At 53.3% G+C, this 25,699-nt stretch overlaps 1 protein-coding gene across 26 annotated transcripts; it reads right to left on the minus strand.

Annotated features, from left to right (window-relative positions):
* Positions 1-1,231: 1,231 nt before the first annotated feature.
* On the minus strand, positions 1,232-25,122 carry TRAF1 (TNF receptor associated factor 1). Of its 26 annotated transcripts, none has more exons than XM_070595784.1 (12): positions 24,985-25,122; positions 23,352-23,457; positions 22,886-23,181; positions 22,460-22,587; positions 21,832-22,238; positions 21,042-21,116; positions 19,829-19,913; positions 11,339-11,404; positions 10,424-10,834; positions 8,764-8,941; positions 6,966-7,114; positions 1,232-4,843 (listed from the first exon to the last, which is right to left on the minus strand). In XM_070595784.1, the coding sequence occupies exons 5-12, from the start codon at positions 21,969-21,971 to the stop codon at positions 4,625-4,627; spliced, it is 1,323 nt and encodes a 440-aa protein (XP_070451885.1). In that variant the 5' UTR covers positions 21,972-22,238; positions 22,460-22,587; positions 22,886-23,181; positions 23,352-23,457; positions 24,985-25,122; the 3' UTR covers positions 1,232-4,624. The 26 variants fall into 26 exon arrangements, with proteins under 26 accessions (XP_070451885.1, XP_070451883.1, XP_070451884.1 ...); XM_070595782.1 differs by lacking the exon at positions 24,985-25,122 and adding an exon at positions 24,529-24,920 and having other exon boundaries at positions 23,352-23,561; XM_070595783.1 differs by lacking the exon at positions 24,985-25,122 and adding an exon at positions 24,529-24,884 and having other exon boundaries at positions 23,352-23,564.
* Between the last annotated feature and the right edge of the window lie 577 nt (positions 25,123-25,699).

A 25,699-nucleotide genomic window follows, 5' to 3' on the forward strand; every position in this document is an offset into this window, starting at 1 on the left:
AGGGCTGGCGGCTGGTCCAGAAGCCATGTCACATCTCATTGTCCCTCTCCTGCTACCCAAAAGCACCGGGGAGGATGCCATGGTGGGTAAAACCTCTGACTACGGAGGCAGAGACCTACCTGCTGGCTGTGTGTCCTTGGGGAAGTTGCCTGGCCTCTCTGAGCTTGTTTCTTCATCTATAAAGTGAGGAAAATGGTACCTTCCTTCCAGATCAGTTATCAATGTTAAATGATACTGGCAAGTAAAGTAGGTGCTCAGTAAATGATACCTATCATCATTTTGTTAAGGTTATCAAAAAATTAATTTGCCGTCCGTGCAGAACTAAAACTGGATCTCCCCTTTCTGTGCCTTTTCCACAACGTCAGGCTGATCAAGTCACTGGACTTAAGGGTTTGAACCAAGTATAGACTGATCTGGGTCCAAGTCCTGGCTCTGGCCCTAGTGTGACCTTGAGTGACGGATTTTTGCCTCTCAGAGCCTGGGTTTCCTCCTCCGTAAGACAGAGACCATCACCCTCACACCTCCTTGGAGGGTTTTTCATGAAATGGTGGACGCAAGCCCTCAGCACAGTGCTGCTGTTCGGCTGGACACCCCAGGACTGGTTGGGCTTCTTGTTTCTGTTCTTATTAGACCGGGACCCCACAGTGTACAAAGCTAGTGGCTTCTGAGACCTTGGCATCCTCACAACACCGTGAAGTTAGAATTTTCACCCACACGGCAAAAGTGGAAACTGAGGCTTCGCAAGTAGCGCGGGTAAGTAAGGGAGAGGGGGTCCTGTCTGCTCCGCTGGGGTCAGCTGCGTGAAGGCAGAGGAGCCACCCCTCTGCCCCGGCCCAGGCTGTGGGCACGGTGTCCCCCTCGCCAGCTTCTGGACCCACTGTCTCTTCCAGACCCACAAGGCAAACCCTCTGCTGGGACTCCTCAAGCCCACCTGGACAGAGGAGTCCAGGAGACCCGCGTCGGCCCCACCCCTCTCAGACACTGGTCGTGCCATCTCAGGCCATCACTTCCCTCCTCTGTGCCTCAGTTTCTCCATCTGAGAACAGTCTTAATGATTTCAGCCCTGGGTTTGGCACCAAAAGACCTGAGTGTGAACCCTGATTCCAGCACTTATTTGGAGTGGCTCTGAGCCAGTTACTTCCCTTGTCTTAGTTTCCGTGTCTTTGCTGATACCAAGGGGCTAATGGTAGAATGTGATAACGGGACGTTATGTGAAAAAGGAACATAATGCTGTAATGAGTATGATTTTAATTGCATTTTAAAAGTCTATGTGTGTGTTTGTATCCACTGTTTCGAAAAGACAAAATTTACTAAAATGTTTCTCGTAGTACTTTCTGCACACTGAGCTCATGGGTGATTTTTACTTCCTTCTGTATATTACTTTTATAGTTTTCTGGTTTTTCTACAATAAGTATATATCTCTTACAATCCGAAAGCAACAATAAAGGCATACATAATAGTTGTCCCTACTGCTCAGGGTTGTCCGAGGGTCACCTGTGGACACCAGTGAGGTGGCCCGTGAGCTGCCGGTGACAGCCAACGTGTGGGTGCTGACTGTGCCCACCCTCTCCTCCCGGGCACCGCTGGGTTAACATGGGTAGTCCCGCAGGGCTGGCCCTCTGGCTGGGAGCAGAGGGACCCATTGCCTCCCAAGGCCTCCCAGGAAGGTGTGACCTCACTGAAGCTGAAGACACAGACTTCAGCCAAAGGAAGCCTGAAGAGGAAGGAAAGTAACTAGAAGCGAAAGACCTGGCCCCTGATTCCAGCTGCCTCCCCCGCTCCCACGTGGACAAGGCCCCTGGCCTCTCCGGTCTCAGCTTCCCAATCTCTAAGAGGGGATGAAACGGTGGGGGGTGGGGAGGAGCCAGTGAAACGTGGCTTTGCCTGCCTCTTGCCTCCCTCCCCTGAATCACCTGTAAGAGGCGAGATGTCAGATGTTTTGTGCACTTAACACAGGGCTTCTTTGGAAGATAAACTACTGTTTGAAATCATCCCTGCTGTTGACAGCCCAGAGGGTCACGCAGGTGATTTGGGACCTCCCCCACCCAGTGCTCCTACTTTCTGGCAGTTGGGACTGCCTTCGATGCCCATCCTACCTTTCTGCCTCTCCCCCAGGGTTCTGCCTCACAGACCCTACCTGCTTCTCATCTCCGTCTTTACTCTCCCCTACACCCCTATCCTCAGCATCTCACAATATTTTAAGGCTGAGTGTAAATGCCACCTCTTCCGCGAAGCCTTCCCTGCTTCACCCAGTGGATCTGGGATCCTGTGCTTTCTCTGAGCTTCTCTTATCAGTTTCAATGACCTACTTCCGTATCTACTTCCTCTGCTGAACTAAGAGTTTCTCAAGGGTGGGGGGCTCACGTTACCTTTCCCTCCCTAGGGTCTCAATAGAGCTTTGCTGAAAGAATGGCTGTGACTCACACTGTTCAAAGAGAGGTCTCTTCCCATGAGAAATAAGCAATCAAAGGTACAGAGGAATAGCTGTCCCCAGCAGTAGCTTGTCCTACAAATGCCTTGTCAGCTCAGCACTCACTGAGTAGGGATGAAGATGCTATTTGTCAGGACACCAGCCCTGAGGCGAGGTCCCCATCACTCGCTAGGCCAGACCTTCCCTTGTTATTTACACGGGTCGAGGGGAAGCAAGTCAGTCTCCAATACTGACAGGCTGTCGACGGTGGGGACAAGAAAAAGCAGCCCTGACGTGCTTGTAGCCTGTCACCAACGGCACGATGCCGTCGCGCAGACACAGCACTAACGCGCCATTCTCGTATTCTGGCCTCGTGAAAACCCTGTGAGCTGGGAAGGGCTGGGAGGATGCGCCCCCCCCACCCCCCGTTTTCAAATGAAGCTGAGGCACGACGGGATGCCGGGCTTGGACCCAGGCTGGGTCTGGTTTTCTGATGTGTTGAGCCCACTGTGCTGAGCTGCTCCCTCACCTCCTTCGTGAGGACAATCCTCTCAAATGCTGGGCCAGGAGGACAGGCAGGGCTGCTGACCCATTTCACAGATGAAAACCCTGAGGGTGTGAGGAGTGAAGTTGATGGTGGCCTCAGCATGTAGAGGAGGAATGAGCTGTGAGAAGGCTGGTGGGCAGAGGAGCGAGGTCCTGACCTGGAGCCCCAAGCGGCAACAGGAATCTCAGGGTCTCTGGAGAGTTGGGTGAGGGTCTCTGCAGGAGGTGGTTGTGTGAGGTCTCCAAGGAGAGAAGACGACCGTGGGCCACGGCCAGGCCATGACGGGTGAGGTGGGTGGCCACGGTGCCCGGGGCCTTTCTCTCTCCAGCCTCTCCTGTGTGGCATCTCCTTTGAGGTTCACGAGCCCAGTAAGGGAGGCAGGCTGGGGTGGGCATCCCCATGATGGAAAGGGGAAGGCTGAGGCCGAGGGGATGCTCCTGCCAGCACACCGGCTTGGGATGGTAACTGTGAAACTGACAGTGCCACCTGGAAGTCAGCAATGGTCTTCTCCAACTGGCTCAGTGACTGACTCCCACAACCATACACTGCATGAAAACTTCACGAGATGAAAAACATTCCTTCTTTGGTTTTATCCATATTTAAAAGGACAACCTGTGCTCAGGGGCTCAGAGGCCCTGATCAGTCAACTAGAGAAGTGAGTACCTTGCGGAACCAGGTGAAATGAGATTCTGGAAAGTGCTGACAGTGGGACCCCCAGGCAGGGAGAGAGGAGAGCTTATGCCCCTCTCCTCCGCGGTCCTTCTGGATGCTCTTGGGAGCTCAGTGACCTGGTTTCACCTGGAGGAGGTGAAGGGGTGTTTGCTGGTGGTAGTACAGGACGCAGGGCCTGTGTGTGCCCCTGCATGTTAGGGAAGCTGAGCTGCCAGGCCCAGGGTGGCAGGTGCCATGTGGGCCAGCCAGGCCCACCTGGAAGCTGGAGGGCATGAGGCTCCTGAATGTTTCTAGAACCTCTGCAGACCTAGGCCTCACCTGGGCCAGAAGGCTTAGACCTAGAGACTTTCTGGGGTGGAAGGAAGCTTCAAGGTCTTCAAATCCAACCCCCAATTTGATGCCTTCCCCCAAGTGCAGCCCTCTGGCTTTGCTTGCTTGCCTCCAGTGATGGGGAACTCAGTCCAGGCACGGACAGACTGAATTCACATTGTACACTCCCTTCCACCTCCTGGTCCCAGTTCTGACTTCGGGCAGGAAGAGAGCAAGCATGTTTCCAGTGCTCCGTGGTAGCCCTGCAGAGAGTGTCCCATCCTGAGAGCTTCTTGGTTCAGGTCCTGCCTCTCCAGCTCACCATCCGTGCCCCGGGCCTGGTCCCTATTCCCTCCCCATCTTGGTCAAAGCCTATCTCAACATTCAGGGCCGGAGTGGCTCCCCGGCCTCCAGGGCAGTGTGGTCAGTGCAGAGGAGGACAGTCCTGCCACCGCCTCCTCCTGGACCCTTTGCCTTTGTGGGCCCAGCCCAAGGTCGTGCCACCCTACGGTGATGGCCAGCCACAGTCCATCTGTTAGTCCTGCTCAGATCAAGCCAGCCCCTGCCCATCACTGCACCCTGGGATTTTGGGCGTCAAGGGCAGGACCTAAGTCATCTTGCTAAAGCCGCAGTCGGAGCTGGGGCTCCCGCAGGAGTCAGGTGTGGCTCACCCAGCCCAGCCCACCCTAAGCACTTGTCTCCACGATGCACTTGAGGAACATGGTGTCGTCCTTCACGTAGGCGTGCTTGGGCGACTGCAGCCTGCTGAGGGGGAAGAAGAGCGGGCAGCCGCTGGCCACGTTGGTTTCACTCTGGGGCCGCTGGAAGGATGCTGAGTTCAGGTCGGGCCGGAAGGCATCGATGGCGTGCTCCCGGTTATTCTGGTCAATGAGCATGAAGGTGACCTGCAGGGCGAGGGGCAGTGGGAGGTCAGGCCCTGGGCAGCAGCACCGAGGCTCGGAGCCGGGTCTTGGTCTATCACCTGTGTAGCTCTCTGACCTTGAGCTCTGACTGATTAGGACTCAAAGAAACAACGTAAGGACCACACCTGGCACATAGCGAGACCCCAGGAATGGAAGCACCTGGTATTCTGAGCAGGCTTCAGGGGTTGTCCTATGATTAGGGATCAGATGTTCTATCCAGCAGGAAGGGGAGAATTCGGATGCCATAGTCAATTTTGGTTGGCTGCTGGGGGCTAAGGATGAGACTGAAACCCTGACAAGGAGGCCAGACTGGATAACCTATAACGCCCCTTCCACTCTGAAAGGTTTGATCCGTCAGCTATAGCTGGAACCTCCTGGGGCAAGAAAAGATAGGCCTTCAACTGAGGGGCTGTGAGTCAACGCCCTGAAACATGAATGGAGCTTCTGGTATGCACAAGGCGGATATGTGTACCCCGGGGAAGCTGGTGATCTACAGGTGACTCAAACCCTCCTTCCTGGCACATCACTGAAATGCCCATCAGGACGTGAAGCGGCTTCCCACCGCCCACTGCCGCGCTCTCAAACTTGGCTGCACTTAAGTCCTCTGGGAAGGTTTTGAAGACCCTAAAGCTCAGGTCGCACCATGTACCGTGGTTGAGACCCAGTTGTTGGTATTTTTAAAATCTCCACCAAACGTATGGGAACCACTGAGCCACTGACTCATATCCAGACCTCGGTGGCACTCCCGCCCCCGCCCTACCTGTCTTCCCTTCTCTCCCTCCACCCCAGCTGAGGTCCGTATTCTCGACCCCTCCCCCCCTTTCCTCCCTCAGCCCCTGGCTGCTGCTGTCCACCTGCAGAGAATGCCTCGCTTCTCCCACCCTCTTAAATATTCTCAGTAGATTTTATTTCTAGAGCAGTTCTAGGTGCACAGCAAAACTATGGAAAATATAGAGATTTCCCACTTACCCCTGCCCCACACAACCTCCCCCACTATCAACATCCTGTGCCAGAGCGGTACATGGGTTACAATCAATAAACCCACACTGACGCATCAGAATCCCCCCGAGTCCACAGTTTACATCAAGGTGCACTCTTGGTGGTGTACATTCTATGGGTTTGGACAAATGTATAGTGACACGTAGCTATCATTATGTATGGTCTTATACAGAGTATTTTCACTGCCCTAAATATCCTCTGCGCTCTGCCTATGCATGCTTCCCTCCTCTCAACCCCTGACAACCACTGATCTCTTTACTGTCTCCATATTTTTGCCTTTTCCAGAATGTCACATAGTTGGAATCATACAGTATGTAGCCTTTTCAGATTGGCTTCTTTCACTTAATAATATGCATTTAAGGTTCCTCCATGTCTTTTCATGGCTTGATGGCTCATTTCTTTTTAGTGGTGAATGATATTCTGTTGTCTGGATGTACCTCAGTTTATTTATCCATTCCCCTATTGAAGGACACCTAGGTTACTTCCACGTTTGGGCAGTTATGAATAAAGCTGCTGTAAACATGTGTGTGCAGGTTTTTGTGTGGACATTAGTTTTCAACTCCTTTGGGTAAATATCAAGGAGTGTGACTGCTGGATCATATGGCAAGAGTCTGTTAGTTTTGTAAGAAACCACCAAATGGTCTTCCAAAGTGGCTATACCATTTTACACTCCCATCAGCAATGAAGGAGAGTTCCTGTTGCTCCACATCCTGGCCAGCATTTGGTGTTGTCAGTGTTCTAGATTTTAGCCATTCTAAGAGGTGTGTAGTGGTGTCTGCCTCCTTCCCTTTTTCTGAAAATGCTGCCAGTTCAGGCTGGCCCCACAGCGCCTCCTCCAGGAAGTTTTCCTTATTCACCCCACCAAGTGGATTTCATTTCTACCTGTCTTCCAGGGGCACTGGTCCAGGCACATTAGCCCCTGGACTCAGGATGCTGGAGGGAGCCTTGGCTACCGGATGTGAACTCGGCTCTTGTTTGATAAAAGAGGAAACTGATAACGCAGAGGGGGCAAAGGACTTGCCCAGGTGACACAGCCAGTTCATGGCTAAACGAGGACCAGGACCCAGGTCCCCCAGCCCCACGCCATCGCTGCCCCGGCCCATACCTTGTTCCGGAAAGGCCACGGCAGCAGAGCGTCATACTCCCCTCTCATGATCACGATGAAGAGCGAGAGGTGGGTCCTCTTCCCCGTCCCGTCCCCATTCAGATAGAGCCGCAGGCACAGTTTGTAGCCGTACTTGGCAGTGTAGAAAGCTGAAATGCGGAAGCCACAGTCAGCTGGAGAGCGCTGGACTTTGCAGACGACCAAACTAGGACCGGCGGTTAGGCATGCCCAAGGTCAGTGGCTCAAAGCTAAGAAATGTGGGGTGGGAGCCCAGCAATCTTCTCGATTATAGAGCATCAGAGAGGGGACCCAGCTCTAGGAGATCGTTCAGCCCAGGGTCCACTGGCCGTCAGAACCACAGATTGCAGAGCCCCCCGGAGCTCGGGACTGGGTCGTGCTGGGGTGAGGACGGAGAATTTGCATTTCTGACAAGTTGGCAGGGTATGATGATGCTGCCGGTCCTGGGACCACACTTGGATTTAACCAACCTGCATTTCGTATTCAGGAAACAGAGCCCAGCGAGGGGAAGTGGCTGGCCACGCTCTCACAGTGTGTTGGGGCCAGAGCCAGGATTATGGCCGGGGCCTCCTATCTCCCAACACTGATTTCTTTCTGCTGCCCTAGGTCAAGTGGTTGGGGTCTCCTGGAAGCCAGGGGAGAGCGGGCCAGCTCACAGTTCCACCCTTGGCAAGGGCCCCTGAGGGCTGAGTCATCCCCTGGTGACTAAGCACAGCGGCCTGTGGACTCTCTCCCTGGACAGCTGAAAGGGCCCTCTGAGTGTGGGCTGTTACCACACGGCCCCTCTAGGAGGGGCCGAGTGGGCACAGGGTGTGTGTGTGTTGGGGGTAGGGGCAGGCAGGAAGGGGCAGGGAAGCAACGGCTGACAGTCTGACTCATGTCTGCCCCTTACATATTCTAGAACAAGAAGCCAGAGCCACTGCTTGCTTTTCCCTCTTTGGAAGGAAGCCTGGAGAAGCAGCCCACGGGGCCTGGCTTTGGGACCCAGACCTGCTCTGTGGCGTGGGGCAAACTCCGCTGCCTCTGTCTCCCCCTCCATAACGTCAGGAGGCTGGAGAGGAGTGACCCCAGCGCTGGGGGTCTTGGGTGTGTCAGAGGAGCTCAGGAACAGGAAAGGCACGAAGCTGGGGCAGTTGTGAGGGGTCCTTAAAATCGGCACTGACAGAAATGCTCCTTAACGACCCACCGTTCACTCAGACGCGCATGAACGAGGCGAGGGGAAGAGCACCCACGTCTGAGCAGTTTCTGCACAAACACACGCACTGCTGTATAAACGGTTATCAGCTAAGGAAACCTCTAATGACTAAGCACTTCATGCAGGATGCTGTGCCAGGTCCAGAGATGAGTAAGAACTGCCCAATTTACTCCATGCTCACTCACGTGCTCCCCAATCATACACAAACGCACACTCTTTGACTTAGACCCGCTGGCTCCCCGAGGGCCGGGGTCCCATGGTGTTCTCATTTGCACAAGCTTTGGTTCAGAGCACACTCTCACACCCGCTATCCACCTGGAACAGAGGACAACTTTTATTCCCATCTGCAGAACGTGACGGATGCTCAGGGAGGTGCAGGGCGTGCTGGCTTCAGACAGCCCATGCTCTGTGTGGCTCAGCGGGGAGTCTACCAGCTCCGTGGGCCCAGCACAGCAGGTGGCCTGGATGGACACCGGTCTAACTGGACACGGCACGGCTGTCCCAGAATTGACTGCTCTCCCTGTTTCCTGGGCCCAGGGGGCCAACCTCCCCCAGCTGGTCTCTGTGCCCCTGGAGAGGTGGTACCTGGGGAGAAGAGGCTGACAGTCCTGCCGCAGGCCGACTCATGGCACCGCCTGGTGACATTGGTGATCTTCCACAGGAAGGTGCCGTCAAAGGAGGCCTCCTCCATGAGGCGGAGGCTCTGCTCCAGCTTGCCCAGGGCCTGGTCTTTCTGGGCCAGGGTCTGCTGCAACTCCAGCACCTGTGGGGACACCCATTCAGCCAGGGACACCAGAACCCCGCTTGGGGAGGGGGTGGGGATGGAGGGACACGGAGATAGATCTGCCCACAATATGTCTTCCTGACCAGCCTCCTACAGGCATGTGCACCTGCCTTTGCACGTGCTGTTCCCTCTCCTGGAATTCCTTTTCCTGCCTTCTCCACTCCACCAAACTCCTATTCATCCATCAGGCATCCGGGTCACAGAGCCCTTCCTCTGGGAAGCCTTCAACACTGCCCTAGCTCAGCTGGTCTCTCTCATCTACATTCTTAGTCAGCCCTTACCACAGTTTTATGAGATATATTTTCCTGCCTTTCCTACCAGACAGATGGTCTCCCCTACAAAGGGCTGGGCCCATGCTCATTTTATCTCTGTCTTGCACAGTGTCTGGCAAGTAAGAGCAGAGCCAGGAAGTTTGCTGATGAACTGAAGACATGGTCTGCCCTCAGGGAGCCCACCTTCTAGCTGGGGCAAGAGGTACATAAATAAAGGTTTTACTGGCTCACTTGAACCCAGCACCTGGCTCCTCTCGTAGGTTTCCCCATTGACATTTGAAAGAACACAGATTTATTCTTGGGTGTGCTCATGTAGGGAAGTGAGTATCCTTAAAGAAAACTGAATCCCTAACTTTACTGGTGAGAAAGTGGAAGTCCACAGGGGGAAGGTGACTTGTTCAGACCTACACAACAAGTTAATGGGGGAGCTGGAACTAAAATCCGGGCCTAACGCAACATCAGACAGTGATGTAATGTTGCTGCAAAAAAAAATGCAACCTTAGCATGATGACTGGTTATATTAAGAAAAGTATAAGCTCTGGAACAAAGGAGGGGACAGCCCTGCTCAACCAAGAACTGTCAGATATGTGGATTATCTGGAGTAGGTCTGGGACCTCCACTCTGAGCATGTGGAATCCCTTAGAGACTGAGCTGGAGCATATGAGGACAGCATAAAACAGTGTGCTCTGATGAAGGCACTGGGGGCATTTAGTTTAAAGAATGAAATATTCAGGTAGGATATAATCACTGACTGCTCATCTCTGAGGGGCTTCCATGGGGACAAGAAGTCAGATTTGCTTTCTGGGCCCTGAGGGGCACAGCCAGGAACAATGCAGGGAAGACACAGAGAGGCTGGTTTTAGTCTAGTATAAGGAAGAACTCTCTAATAGTGAAAAATGTCCAGCAATGGAATGAGAAGCTTAGGGACGGAGTATCCCATAACAGAAGAAGTTCAAGCGAAGGAAATGAAGCACTGCATGGGGGAGTTTTGCCCTGACTATAACTTCTGACTCAGTGCTCTTCCTCGAAGGTCTCAGGACACAGAAGAGAGACTTCCTGATGGGGAAGTGACTGCTCTGAGCAGGGAGAATGCTTCGAAGGAAGGCAGGTCCACTGCTCTGGAGATACGATAGGGCAAAGGGCACCCCCCTGAGCCGGCCTTGAAGGTCAACTTGCCTCCCACGCTCACCCGCTGTTCCAGGCTCAGGATGTGCTCACGGTCCAGCTGGCTCTGGTGGATGGAGGCGGCCAGGGCCAGGTGGGAGGCCTCCACCTCCTTGTTGAGGACAGCGACGATGTTCTCAAACACACGCAGCTTCCCCTCCAGCTCGGCCAGGAGCTTCTCCTTCATGAAGTGCTGCAGGGCCAGCTCCTCCTGGCTCTCGGAACAGGGTGCCCGGTAACAGTCGACCTCCAGGTCTCCAGCCACCTCCACGGCCGCCTGTAGCTGCAGGTCTGACAGATTCTGCTCCAGGGCCATGGGCCCGGACCCCAGGCCAGAGCCCAGCTGGGCCTTCCACTGTTTCATGAAGCCCAACACCAGGTTTAGGTGGGTGGCCTGGGAGGCGACCTCATGCTCCTGCATGAACTTTGGGCTCCCCTGCCAAGAGAACAGGGCTGATCAGTGAAAACAGAGAAGGTGGAGGGAGGACCAGGGAGCCGCGGAGAGTGCTGCCGACAAAGGTTGCCAAGGAAAGTCAGATCCATTCACCTAGCAAGGGGGAAGTGGCTTTGTGTGCAGCAGGGGGATTTGGAGGAGGACCCTGGCATCATGAGTCACGTGCATCCCGGCCTCCAGAGCAACAAGTCTGCCCTGCCCTTGAGTGTCATGCTGATTCAGGACCATGGAGAGAGGCACCAGGGCGGGGTAGGGGTGGGGTCATTTTAGTGACGCTACAATGCTCAGGTGAGACATTAAGAAGAACTTCCCTGAGTATGGAGATGATTTACCAGTGGGATTTGTTGCTTGAGAGAGTCATTCATGTAAGGGACATCCAGAGGAGTAGCTTGACATTGTGGGAAAATCCTGGAGGGGCTGGAGTGGGGTGATCCAGAGGTCTGGGCCTGTAGTGGACAGATCTCTGTCTCACACTCAGATGCTTACCTTGAAGGAGCAGCCGACACCTGCAAAGGGGCACCCAACTCCAGCCTCAGCCACCTCCGGGAGGTCCTGCAAATAATAACCGTGTCATTGGATGGTATGGGGGTCCCAGTGGCCACCACTGGGGCTCTCTGCAATCACCAGGATCCACCAGAGCATGAGATGGGCTGGGCCACATGACTGCACATGCTGTTCCTTCCGCCTGGCTGACTCCTTTCCACCCTTTGAACTTCAGCCCTTCTGTGAGCTTCCTTCAAAACAGGATCAGGGCCCTGGCTGCGATCCTGGGCAGTGCTGCCACTTCTCCCATCAGGACGTGTTCCACTGAGCCCTGAAGTCATCATTCACTCTATGGTTGCTACCACTGGTCTGGGGGCTCTGTGAGGGTCCCGGCTTTGTTCCCAGTGCTGGGGGCAACGCCTGGCACAGGAGCTAGGAACCTGCTGGCTGCATGAGTGAGCGCCTCCCTCCTCCTGAAGCCCATGGGGACTTTCCTCACAGTTCCCCTCGGGATCTCTCCCTGGCAATCCATCCTTCACTGAGGCGCGCCTGCCCTGCAGTGCTCTCCCTTCCAGGTAACGTGCAGCTGGTGGGGAGGGGGTGGGGATACAGAAGGATCTCAGGACTCAACAGAAACTGGACAACACTCTTAACCTAGGTACAGGTCTGAGGAGTTTACAAAGTGCTTTCATGGTCATAATTCTTCCTACGGTCCTTAAAAACACTGTGGGGAGGGCTGCGTACATTTTTTGTTCCCATTTACTGATGAAAAAACTGGGGCTCACAGAGGAGGAGGGATCTGCCGAAGGAGAAGAGCACGGTCACAGGGCTCCCCCCACACTGCATCACTATCTTGTCAAGAGTCAGCCCACGGGAGACCGGGAGAAAACTTTTCCCAAACACATATCTGAAAAGAGCTCATGTCCAAAATATATAAAGAACTCTTACAATTCAACAATAAGAAGATAAACAACCTAACAAAAATGGGTAAAATACTGAACAGAAACTTCACAAAAGGAGACACATAAACGACAAGCCTATGAAAAGATGCTCAACATTACTAGTCACCAGAGAAATGCAAATTATAATGAAATACCACAATGAAATACCACAATCTACTCACTAGATGGCTAGAATGAAAACAGAATGACAATACCAAGTTTTGGTGAGGATGTGGGGGAACTGGAACACTCATTATGTTGCTAGTAGGAATGCAAAATGGTACAGCCACTCTGGGAAAATCTATGGAAATATCTCATAAAGTTAAATTATACTTATAAAGTCACTTACTCATAAACCACGAGTATCAAGTTATCATACCACCCAGACATTTCACTCCTAGGAATTCACCCAAGAGAAACTGAAACATATGTCCATGTGTGTATGTGAATGTTCACAGCAGCTTTGTCCATAATAGCCCAAGCTAGAAACGATCCAGATACGCACCAGCAGGTGAACGGGTGAACAAATTGTGGTACATCTCTATCCATCAGCGATCAGATGGACTAAAACACCAATATATGCAACAACGTGGAGACACCTCAAAAACATGCTAAACGACAAAAGTTGAACACAAAAGACTACATGCTATGATTCTATTCTTAAGAGATTCTAGAAAAGACCAAACCATAGTGGCAGAAACCAGACCAGTGGCTATCTGGGGCTGCAGCCGGGGGAGCCTGACTATCTAGGGCCCCAGGGAAGCTTTTTCCAGGGGAGAAAGTCACCATCTTGGCTGCAGTGGTCGCACAATTGTATACATTTACCAGCATTCATCAAACTGTACACTTAAAGTGAGTGAACTTTACCGTATATAAATATCTTGATTTTCCAAGAACTTTTTTTTTTAAAGAATAATCTCATGGGGCAAAATGAATGATGGGGCTCAGGATGAAAGATGGGGAGCACGGAGGCCTCTTGGACCGAGCGAATACAAAGCCACACTAGTTATTATTCTTTCAAAGTAAAATAAGCTGTGGGTTTAATGAGTTTAGTTGGTTTGGGACACAGAGCACAGCCCAGCAAAGGGCCACCCGCCCTCAGCCCACTGCCCTGGGCTTCAAGCACAAGTCGTTCCCAAAAAAGAATAGAAAACAGATGTTTGGGGGGCAGAGGGCAGCCTTGGCAGGAAGACCGTGCTGGCGCTGGGGAGCGTGCAGTGACGCAGCCTCTCCCAGCAGGTAGCTTCCCGACACGTGGGAATAACAGAGGGGCTGATGCTGGGTGCGGCCCTGGTTCCTGGGTGAAGGTACCAGGGGTAGCTCTCAGGCCTGAAACTCCCCACAAGTCCACGATTCACATCCTCTGCGGTTCTAAGCTGAAGTGAGTCACAGGAGGGATACAAAGGTGAAAGGGATAAAGTCAGTGGCATTCCCAAAACACCCCGCAGGTGGAGGGATGTGTTCTTTGGGCAGCTCAGCCACACTGGTGTCGTGTCTGTGCAGTGGAAGCCCGTTGCAGGGTGGAAAGTGCTACATGAATGTAGGGGTCATCCTTAGGATGATGCGTGGATGCGTGCGGGCTGTGACAAGCCTCCAATGGCTGACAGAGGAAGGGTAGGGGTGACTTGAGAGGCTGTCAGATGCCTCGGTGGCCAGCCAGGCTGCCCAGAGTCCCATCATCAGTCAATCATTCATTCCTTGGAGAGCTACAGGTGTTAGGTGGTGGGCTCTGGAGCCAGCCTGTTGGGGCGCAAAGCCCATTTTTGTCGCTTCAAATACGAGCTGTGTGGCCCTGGGAGAGTTATTAACCTCTCTAAGTCTCAGTTTCCTCATCTTCAAAATGTAGATAATAATACTACCCCCCACTTCAGAGTTATTGTGAGGATTAAATGAGATAATACATGTAAATTCTGGTATTAGTCACCTATTGCTGCTATAACAAAGCACCACAAACTTAATGGCTTAAACAACCTAAATTTGTCATCTTACAGTTCTGGAGATTAGACGTCCTAACATCAAGGTGTCTGCAGTTGTGTTCCTTCTGGAGGCCCCAGGGGATAAGCTGTTCCCTTGTTTTTTTTCCAGCTTCTAGAGGCCGCCTGCATTCCTTGGCTTGTGGTCCCATCCTCCATCTTCAAAGCCAGCTGCAGAGCATCTTCCCATCCCTCCCTGACCTGACTCTCCTGTCTCCCTCTGATGAGGACCCTCGTGATTACACTGGACTCAGCTACAGAATCCAGGGTAATCGCCTCATCTCAAGACCCTTATTTGAATCACATCTCCAAAGTTCTTGTTGCCATTGTTACAGGCTGAGCTGGATCCCCCACCAAATTCATATTTCAAGTCCTAACCCCCAGAACCTGACTGTGTCTGGAGAGAGGGTCTTTAAGCTAAAGTGAGGTCATTAGGACGGGCCCTAATCCAACATGCCCGGTGCCTTCAGGAGAAGAGAAAACGTGGACACAGATGTACCAAGGGAAGATAACCTGAAGACAATGGGAGAAGACGGCATCCATAAGCCAGGGAGAGGGGCCTCAGGAGAAACCAACACTGTTTCGAACTTGCTGCCTCCAGAACTGTGAGAAAATAAATTTCTGGTTGTTTACGCCACCCAGTCTGTGGTGCTTTGCTATGGCAGGCCGAGCAGATCAATGCAGCCACTAAGGTAACAGAGTCACAGGTGCTGGGGATCAAGACGTGGACATCTTCGGGGAACATCATTCTGCCTAACGCAGTGCTCCCTAAATGTTAGCCATTATTATTACTAGGAATCTTACTATTACTAATATTTTTATTCCTAATAGATTAAGCACTGCCCTTGGGACATCTTTCCTCCCCACCCCCACCCCCAATGGCTGCCATATACATGCATTTCATTTAATCTTCCCATTTCAAACTCTTAGTTCTGTAAGACTCCATTTTCCCATTGGGTTTCCTCGGGGAGTGAGGAACATCCCTCAGTGTGTTCGCATTTATACAGGACCGAGGCATCCTTGCGTGTTATCTCATAGGGTCCCTGCAGCCATCCTTGGAGGCAGGCAGGGCAGAATTAGCTTCACCTTCATACAGATGGGCAAAGTGAGAGAACGGCTGGCCGGAGGGCACACCAAGCTTGCACATTTGAGGAGCTGACCAGAATCCGGGTCCTCTGTCCCATAGTTAGAGACCTGGCAAGGGCTTGCTGCTTTCCCTGCACCCCTGTGCGCACCACCCCATCGGATCTCACAGTACCACGAGGGGGAGGTCGGGACTCTGAGGTTCTGCTTCTTTTGCGTAGGTGGAGGAGCCAAAGCTCATGGATGGTCCATGACTTGCAGCAGGGGATGCAAGGTGGAGGCAAAGGCCAGGGAGAGGCCAGGGGCCTGGGGTCCACATCCAGGGTCGTTCCTCCTCACTACAGAGTCCTCACCTTGACCAAAGGGCGGCCTCATCTGAAGGATGGGGACCGAGGGGACAGGAGAGGGAAGCAGGCTGGGGCTGCAGAGGAAGAACAGGGCATCTGTCCTGGGCCAAGCCTGGTGTGTGTCTGGTGCCACAAGCGGCCCCTGTGTGAGTTGCCTCATTGCTTGCAAACTGCTAAAAATAAAATTTGCAGTGGAATTTCCTCTGAGGAGGAAACAGAAACAGAGAAAACAAAATCCCAGCCCTGAGGGAACACTCGTCCTTCTGTCTGTGTCCGAGAAGTCTGGGGGGGTGCAGTGTTCCCGGCCACCCTGGTTACCCAGGCCCTTTGTGACGGGGTCAGTAGAGGGTCCCAGCGAGAGGCCCCCACTCGGGGACCTGTGGGCCTCTGAGAATGTGAGCATTAAGAGGGTGCCAGGAGCATGAGAGCTGCCTCAGTGAAGCCACTGCACGGAACAGAGGGTCTGTGCTGGGCACAGAGGCTGGCTGAGGTCTTAGATGCCCACCGGGGCCGTTTTTGATCAGGTCTCAGCTAGTGCTGAGGGAGAAGCACTCTACAGTCATAGAGTGGACCCAGTCAGTCTGTCGCTGCCCGCCAGTTCCTGCCCACCTCTGTAACTGGGCCAGTTTCCTCTCTGCCAAGTTCTGCTCAGTTTAACTGCCACCTCCTCCAGGAAGCCCTGCCTGATTTTCCCAATTGGAAGTAGTCTTGCTCATTCCTGTTTTTCCATAGCACTTGGTGGATTCCAGAACTTAGGGCTGACTGTGTTATTTTAACCTGCATAAAACATTTGAATATCACTAGCCTAGGAGGCAGGAGGTGGTGACACAGGATGTCATGGGATCGACGAGGGTAGATGCAAGTGTCAAGCTCAGAAGTGTAAGGGCTCGGGGATTCACGTCCAGGCATCACACTTGAAAGGACACAAATAAACGGGAGCAGTTATGCCAAATGCATAGAGACTGGGGACAGACTCAAGAGGAACGTGGTCAGTGTCTTCCCACAGAGGCAGGGCTGCCTTAGGGGCAAGAGGCTGACTGATTCGCCTTTTGTGGCCCCAAGGGAGTACAGCACAAATAAAGAGGAAAACGGTACAACAGTCAGAGTCCCCTGTAGGGAAAGTGGTCATTGCACAGAGTAATGAGCTCCCCGTCACTGGGAGAACATAAAGCCACCTGGCATGAATCCAGTACAGAACGGAAACTAGACCAGACAGCTTGACCTCTTGTCATTTTCTGATTGTAGAATAAGTTAAGGCATTATTGTAAGCCACCAGACTCTGAGGCCAGCTTGCTTTTGACCTTCTTGAGTGGCCTCAGAGGGAAGAGTGGGAGAAACGAGCCCATTCACAGGGTCGCAGACAGACAGAACTGAAATCTTCTTTTCCAGCCACTGGGTCGTCCCCTACTTCACTGTCGCTTCTGTAGGAAGGTCTTGATTCTCCCGGCAAGAACCAAGGCTCTAACTAGGTCAACGGTAATCCTTTAATATCTCCTCTGACATTAGCCACTCCGTCTATGGCTCCAAGCACTTCTTAGAGAGAGATTAATCTAATGAAGTCAGAGGAAGAGCACAAAGTGATAAGCAGATGGCATGGAAAGTGTCTGTGAGGATGGGCGGCTCCGGGCTCAGCTCAGCTGGTCCCCAGCCAGGCCCCTCCACCCTACCTCCTTTTGCTAGGTTTCCCCAGATGCACAGATGAACTTTGGAATTACCACATACACAAAGTGTTAACTTATAATCAGCTGCCTTCCTTTGCTCAAAAGTCCCTCAAAGTCCCCACCAGGGTCAGGAGCCAGAGGAGTCCCTGGTCTTTCCACTATGTGGCTTTCGGCAGGTGTCAGACCACTGGCTCGCCCACTCCCCAGCTTTCCACCGGGGTGCAGTGATGACTGTGTTAGGCCGGGAAGCCGGGGGTGGGGGAGAGTGATGCTTCTCAGAGGTCTGCCTGTGTCCAAGAGGCCTCCACCCCCAAATGTAGACAGCACCCCTCCCACCCCAAAGCCTGCTAGAGTGCCTGGAATTCCACCATCAGAGTTACTTCATTTGGTTTAAGGCAGCCAGTTTCAAACTGTGCCCTGCTGGGCCCTAGGAATTCCCAGAATCCCCAGGGGGCTGGGACAGGAGAGAGAAACTAAGAGGACACGAGTCCACTCTCCCTTTCAATAACAGCACTTCTACTCTCATCTGATTTCACATTAAAGATGAAAACATTAAAATCACTGGATTAAGAGATATTAAAATATCTCATCTATATTATCTAAGATTTGTACAATGAATGTGTATTAGTTTCGTTAAGAGGCAAAAATAGAACAAGTTAAAAATAATAGTCCTGGAGCATTCAAGCAGGGAGGGGCCTTAGGAAGCATTTGGCCACACCCTCCCTTTTGTTGGGGGAGCGAGGTGGCCCATGGAAAGAGTGATGGGTCTGCTCTTGGCTCATGGCTCATGGCCGGTCCACTAAGATGCCCAAGAGGGAGGCTCAGGAAGTGCCTCCATGGATCAGTTTATCCTATTACCTCTTAGCACGCGGCGGAGGGTAAAGTCCTGGGAAAACTCACTGGACCCTTACTATTAGTCCCTTGAGGGTCTGCGGGAGGAGGGGCTGCTGAGCAGGGGGCAGGAGAGTGCTCAAAACCAGCTTTGGGTGGAACAGGAAACTCCCCCAACTCTCTGAAGGAGAAGGGCCGAAGTCAAGAAGGGAGAAGGAGGTGTGGAGGCTCGCCTGCCTCTGTTCCCACAGGTGGGAGGGAGGGCCGCCCTGCCAGCCATTGACCAGTAAGCCGTACATCACAGGTCCTGGAAAGGCCTTGCGGAGCCAACGTAGCTTCTTCATTTTACAGACTGAGAAACAGGCATGGGAGTCATCTCAGGCAACATACTGAGTTACACAGAGCCATCCCTGGGCACCAGGCTCCTGACCCCTGGGTTTGGTGCAACAGGCTGCAATGAGCTGGGCGCCTAACAGGGCGGACAGTGAGGATGGCCGAGGGCAAGACCCTGGTGACTGGGGAGCTCCACACTGAGACCCCCCTAGCGGGTGTCGGGGCCCCACATGGAAGATGAGGAGGTTAGATGTAGAACAGTGGTTCTTACAGATGGCGGTTCATGGACCAATACAAGTTTTGTGTTTTTTCTTAAATTGACAGACTAACATAAAGATTGCCATATTTTAATTTTACCAAGTAAAAGCTTTACCAAAAATTCTGCCATCTATCATCACTATCATTTCAGTTATATGAAGACATTAAAGGAAGGGCACAATCTCAGAGTAAACGTTGATTCTATAAATGGGATGAATTTAGTTTTAAGAAAAACTCACTACAATTTCCTTATTTTTATCATTTGGTCATGAACTGGTGGGAGAGCAATCCTGGCTGGACTGTGGGGACCTCTGGGCTGGACAGAGGACCTGCGAGGGTCCTTCTAACCTGGAAGGGCTGGGGTTCTAAACTGGGGTGCCTGGGGATGTCTCCTTGGCCCCTCACCCTTCCAAAGCTGTCTCTTATTCCTGGAAGCACAGCTCGGCAGGCCTGAGAGCTGAGCTGAGTATGGCCTCTCCCCATCTGAGCGCAGACAGGAGCAGAAAGAACTGTCTAGATCAAGAGTTGGCCACCTTTTCCTGTTAAGGGCCAGATAGCAAATATTTTGGGCTTTGCCGCCTCTGTTGTAACTAGTCAACTCTGCCATTGCAGGGTGAGAGCAGCCACACACAACACATAAATGCATGGGTTGTGGCTGTGTACCAATACAATTTTCTTTATGGACACAAAGGTTTGAACTTCATATGTCACAAAATATCACTCTTCTTTTGATTTTCGCAAACCACTTAAAATACAAAACCATTCTTAGCTAGTGGGCCATACAAAAGCAGGTGGCAAGCCGGATTTGGCCTGCCGGCTATCGTATGTGGATGCTTGGCCGAGACTGTTGTTCTCAACCTGAATCTGTCGCAGATCAGCCCGGTGGCTTTGGGCAAGTCACGCCACCACTGTGAACATGAGTCTCCTTACCTCTTATGAACAGAATTCAGTCCAGACTGAAGACAAGGGCAGAGGCTCCCGCCAGTTGCTGCACAGGCAGCTGCTTACTTGGCCTCGACCAATGGAGCAAACGGACAAATCCCCTTTCCTGGCTGTGCAAACGTACCTTCTCCTGAGACACCAGGCTTCCTGGGCCCACAGACTGGGAGTCGCCCCCTCTGCATTTGAGACAGACCCGATCCTCGCCGTTCCTGGGGACACACAAACCAACCGCGCTGAGTGAGGCAGTCCTGACTCCCTGGCACCAGCCCCTATCCCGAGAGCTCCAAAGCCCAGGCTGACGTCTGAAGCCTGGAGGCTGACAGCAGTGAGCGTGCAGGTCCACAAGCCCGGACTCCCCGCCGCCAAACCTGCAAAGCCCTGAGCACCCAACATTTGCCTGGAGCCGGCGGTGAGTCCTTTGGCAGCCCAAACTGAGCTGAAGTGACCCCAGGCTGTTGGAGCCCTTACTCAACCCACTTAGGATGAAGAGTTATATGTTCCATTGCAGAAATACTAATATGCTTGATTACAAGGTGCTGCCTCAATCTCCGCTGGAAGAATTGTGTACGAATGCACTGACCCGCTCTCCTAAAATCTGAAAAAACGCTGAATTCCAGAAGACATCTGACCCAGGGGTTCAGGGAAGGGATTGTGGAAGTGTGACTGTATTTGCTCTTTGCAGCTTCCTCTACTAGGTTTTGGTCTCTTGTTTTTACTCATCACAGATGACCGTGGCCTATTAGAATAAGAAGGGACCTCAGAGGACATCTAGCCTGAGCTTCTTCACCAGGAGTGGGTGTCGGACTCTGACCAGGTGACCCATGGGTATATGTGCTTTTATAAAGCTCCCAAGTGATTCTGATCCACCGTGAGAGCTACTGGTCACGCCCATTTTGCAGGGAGGGAACTGAGGCCTGTGAGGAGGGAATGGATAGGCCAAGGCAGAGCAGATCAGGAGCAGAGCTGGGCAGAGCTCTTCAGACCTCAGGCCTGGGTCCCTTTGACACCTAGTCAGCTCCCTCCCCTCTGCCAGGTTTTGGAAGAATGAGGAGGGAAGGCAAGAGACCCATTTCAGAAGCCTGAGAGGAGCCCAGAACAATCAGCTTGATGCTAAACCAGTCAAGCTTTGCTCCACCACCCCTGACCTGGCCTTTCCATGGCCACAACCTCTGCCGCCTCTTCTCACAGCCTCCCCCCTTCTCAAAGCTTTGAACTTCTCACTCGTCTGACTCAGTTTTCCCACTTCTTAAGCTATAAAGCCCCAAACAGAGGTCACACTGGGGGCACATGGCAGTTTAAGAGCACGTTTGCCAGGAAACTGGCCTGGGCAAACCGACCTGATCGCTCCATCAGGCCTCACTGTCCTCATCTGTGAAATAGGATAATAACAGGATCCACCTTTCCAGGCTCTTCTGAAGACACAAAGAAAGAGCATGTGGTACACAATGGGTGTGTAACAGTTGCTTAAAATGATCGTATTGATGTCACATCTGAGTTATTTATATTTTAAATACAAATACATGCATATTTTCATATATATGATATATATACATTTCATACATACAAAAATGTACATTTTATATACATGTTTGTATAAAACATATACATATTAATATACATTGTATATATATAATATAAACAGATACTTTGTCACCTTTAAAAGGGTTCCCAGCAAACGAGGTGATGGGTAGTATTGTAGAAGGAGATATATTTGTACAGAAGTTTGTTCTTTACTAAGGGAGTTTACGTTCATTATTATATGAACTTTTTTGAATAAGACTGATTGGGTCTGTAACAATTCTGGGAGGTAGAAAATAGCTTTACGGCATGTTACAGACAAGGAAGCTGAGGCTTCGAGACATTAAGCAATTTGCACCAGGCCACACAGCAAGTAAGCAGCCCAGCTGGGCCCAGAGGCTCTCGCTCCGCCCCGGCGAGCCTTCTGCTGTGGGAGCTGACAATCTTCTGCGGCCACTTCTCCTTCCACCAATAGCCAGAGGGGCAGCACCAGTGGAAACAGTGTGGAAACTGAGGCCCAGAGAGGTGAAGCCACCTGCCCAAAGCCCCCCATGAGGGTTCCCTCCCTGGTACCTTCTCCCCACCCCCTTTGGTCCTCAGACCCCTCACCTCGAGTTCTCAGAGAGACAGGCAGCACAGCAGAGGGCCCTGGGCTCTGATGGGTCCTCGCAGACGGTGGGGGGGCACCCAAAGGGAAACTCGTTCTCATCGGGGGCCGGGCGGGGGCTGCTGGCTGAGCCAGAGGCCATCCTGGCGTCCCAGACTGGCGGGGGGCCCGTCTAAGCTCCTCTGGGGCAGGGCACCAGCCTCGTGGAACTTGTGCTGAGAGAAGAGGTGTGTTCTGGCCCAGGCCACCCTCTCTGGTGAGCAGGAGTCTGATGACTTTATCTTCTTCTTTCTGGTTTGTGTGGTTCAACGTCACCGCTGAGTCACAGCAGGGATGGGGCAGGAATTACCCTTTGTGGTGAAAAAATCCCCTGGATGGTGCCTGAAGGCCCCTGGAGTGTCCAGTGATTCTTTAGAGTGAGAGAGAGAGCAAGAGAGCAAGTCAGAGAGAAAAAAGAACCGTGTCACGGACTTTCAGGAACAATCGTCAGAGTTCCCCTGTCAGAGAACTGTAAGCTGCCACTGGCTTCCTCCACCTCCTCCCCAGGGGATGTCACAGAGCCACAGCTAAAGACATGTCTGTGTTCCCTGGACCTCCAAGCAGCCTAGAATTCTTGGTGGGGGTGCTCACCTTTCTGGTGGAAATCCCCAGGGGCCTGGAGGCAGGTCCCAAAACACAAGTTCCAGGCGCTTTAACTCTGCCCTGTGCAGTGTCGCTCGTAGAAGTCACTTCCTCACAGGGGAGCTCGGTTACCCCATCTGTAAAATAAGGAGTGGTAGCAGGTGGTCTCCAAGGCCCCTCTGGCCTCGAAGATTCAGGAACCCTATGGCCAGGGCCACCCGAGGCAGCAGGGAGGTCTCTGATGGCCCAGAACTGCCCATGGCATTCCTCGTCAGTGACGGTGACAGTGACGACACAGGGCCCTCCCCTCCTTTGAAGTCCGAGGCCTCAGGATCATAGACGGCTCAGGGCCACCCCCCACGGCCTCCCTCAGGAAGTCATAAGTGGCCACACGCTCAGGTCAGGTAGCACCACTTCCTGGCCCTGAGAACAAACCTCTAAACAGACACCAGGTCACAGGGCATTGGTCTCAGTAGCCAAGTGGGATGCAGATCCCAGTGGTGGAACTACAGCTCCTGGCGTGTCTCCCGTGCGCCGCACGACGTTTTCCTTCTGAATCCTTAGAGCAACCTGCTGGGAATTCTTCTGCAGCCACGTATCGGCTCAGAGAAGCAAGATGCCCAGGCCAAAGTCACAGAGCCCCGGGTGGCGGAGCAGCATTAGCACCAGGTCTGTGGGACTCCAGGTCCCGAGACAAGGTCCTTAACTTCTCTGAACCTCAGTTTCTGCATCTGTAAATGGGGATGATGATAATAACGACTTCACCTGACTATCAGGGGTGAAAGCAGGGCAGGGTGCACGGCCCACGAGAAGTGCTCAAAAGGCTTCGAGATTGGATTCCGACGATGACTTCGGCCCTTCAAAATCAGGGAAAGGGGCTAAAATGGTAAATTATGCTTACAGAGTGTTTTCACATCCATCAGCTCTACTTGAGCCTCCCGAGTTGGCAAGGCAGGTCAGATGTCCTCCGACCCCAGGTAGATTCAACTGCACACCTTCCGGGGCTCCTGGGAAAGACAGCATGGCACCCTCTGGCTGGAACGTGAATCCAGACCTCTACCCCAACCTGGGCCAGCCCTGGCCTGGCCCTCTCAGCAGGTGACATTGAGGCCTACTTCAGAGAAAAGATTGTCAGAGAGGCATTCCCTTCACCGCATACCCCAGACCTGCAAACTTCCTGCATCCCACTCCTCCTCCTTCCCTTGGTTTGGCACAGATGGACTCCCCAGACTCATCTCCCCACCAAGTTCCCAACGCTTTCTCTCTAGTCCCTTTTCTCTCCTCTCGGTCTTCAATGCCTCCCTCTCCAGCAGCCTCTTCTTATCAGCATCAAATACGCTCAAACTGCTCTAATCATAAAAGTGAATAGTAACAGGTACTGCTTTTTAGTGCTGTGTTAAGTACTTTTACAGGTGCCATCTCATCTAACCTTCACACAAACCCTGTGAGGCAGGTATTGTCATCATCATCCTCATTTCACAGAGGAGGAAACTGAGGCACAAAGTTAAGTGACTTGCCAAAGGTTTCACAGTGGTGAGGACTGCAGTGAGTAAGGGTGGGAACTTCAGAACCCAGAGCCTGTCTTCTAACCACACACTTGCTTTAAAAGGCTCCTCACCCTCATCCCAAATTCTTCTCCCGCATCTACACTCTCCTCACTTTAAAGGAACTTCCAGAAAGGACTGCCTGCTTCCTCACTGGAATCTCCCCAAGGTTCTCAAAGTGGAGGTGGCCAAATGCCCTGGGCCCGTCCCAGTTTCTATCCAGCCAGCCCTCTGGCCAGCACCTGACAGGAGTCTTGGCCCCTCCTTACGGAATCCCTTCCTTTCCGCATCCCCTCGTGTCCCCTGCCCCCTTCTCTGCTCCTTATCGTCTCCTTGACCCCCTTCTCTTCCACCCTGAACCTCCATCGGTCCCATCTTTGTGGCTTCACCCTCTGGGGGCTCTGCACACGCGGAGTCTCTGCGCCGCGTACCCCCATCTCCCCAGCCTTCCACTTGTCCTTCGGGGCGCACCTGGACCATCCCCCACCTCCCCTGGGAGTCTCCGTGGGCCGCCCTCAGGATGGGGTTAGGCACCTGGCTTTGCGATCCCATTGCGTCCCACAACACGAGCACAGCCCCCTCCCACCCGGCTCGGTGATTCTGGGTTGCCTGTTTGTGGCCCTCAACCCGGTTTGTGCGGCCCCCGAGGGTAAGTGACCGTCGTCTCGCCACCGCCATATATCCAGTTGCCTGCGCAACGCCGGGAGCAGAGCAGCGCCCGCGACTATACAAGGATGTGCGAACCCGGGGCACCCCGGCGGCTGCGGCAGGGAGTTCGGGGCCGGGCTCCGCAGGCGCGGATTCCAGGGCCCTGGCCGCGCGCGAGGGAGGCCGCGCTTGGGGAGCCCCCGGCCGAGCAAGCAGGAGCTGGCGCGTCCCAGGCGGGGAGAGCGGGGGGCGGGGGCCGGGGAGCCGCCCGCAGTCCCGGGGCGGATGGGGGCGGGGTGGGCTGGGGCGCGGCGGGTGGGGGCGGGGTGTAGTGCAACCAACCTCGGCGCCGCCGCCGCCGCCGCCGCCGCCGCCGCCTCCGCCTCTCTGCGGCCCGGCGGGAGCTTCCGGTGGGGCGCCGAGGACGTGGCCCGGGCGGCGGAAACCGGGGAGGGCCGGGGCGGGTCCCCGCTGCCGGAGCAGGCTCCCGGGGCCGCCCCGGGGGCGGGGCGAGCGCTCCCCTGATGGGGAAACTGAGGCCCGGGGCTGGATCTGCGGCGTCGCAGGCTCTGTTCTCCCACCGGGAACCGACACGCTTCCACTCCCCTCCTCCCCGCGCTGCGTTCCTGGCACAAATGAAGGACTCAGGAATGTGTCCGCAGAATAAACACATACAGACTTGGCACTTGAACCCTCACCCCCGTGTCCTGCCTGCCTGAAATCCCGCGTGGGGATGGGGTGAGCCGTAGCAAACCCGAGTCTTAGCCCTCTTGGATTCTTGCAGAGCCCAGCACGGCGCCAGGCTCCTCCGAGCTTATTGGGATGGAGCAAAGAGAGGGTCCGGAGCGGTTCCCGGAGGCACGGTGTTTTCCAAAACTCAATATTTTAAGGAAGGGTTTCTATTTTCGTCTAAACACACAAAACAACACGTGCGCGCACGCACACACGCGCCCACGTATTCCCTATGAATTTGTGTCTATCAATCAAGATAGCTATGGAATTTAGCGTTGGGTTAGAATTTTTGTTTAAAAGATACAAACAACCTTTATTTTTGCGA

The sequence above is a fragment of the Equus przewalskii genome, chromosome 26 (genome assembly GCF_037783145.1).
Source record: "Equus przewalskii isolate Varuska chromosome 26, EquPr2, whole genome shotgun sequence".
Classification (NCBI taxonomy): Eukaryota; Metazoa; Chordata; class Mammalia; order Perissodactyla; family Equidae; genus Equus; species Equus przewalskii.

What these genes read in the sequence shown, in the direction of transcription:
- TRAF1 (XM_070595787.1), bottom strand. Translation starts at nt 21,971, where the DNA reads ATGGCCTCTGGCTCAGCCAGCAGCCCCCGCCCGGCCCCCGATGAGAAC. An exon ending in AGGCCTGATGGAGCGATCAG is followed by an intron (nt 19,914 to 21,041) that starts GTCGGTTTGCCC and finishes GTGTGTCCCCAG; the next exon opens with GAACGGCGAGGATCGGGTCT. An exon ending in GCCTGGTGTCTCAGGAGAAG is followed by an intron (nt 11,405 to 19,828) that starts GTACGTTTGCAC and finishes TATTATTTGCAG; the next exon opens with GACCTCCCGGAGGTGGCTGA.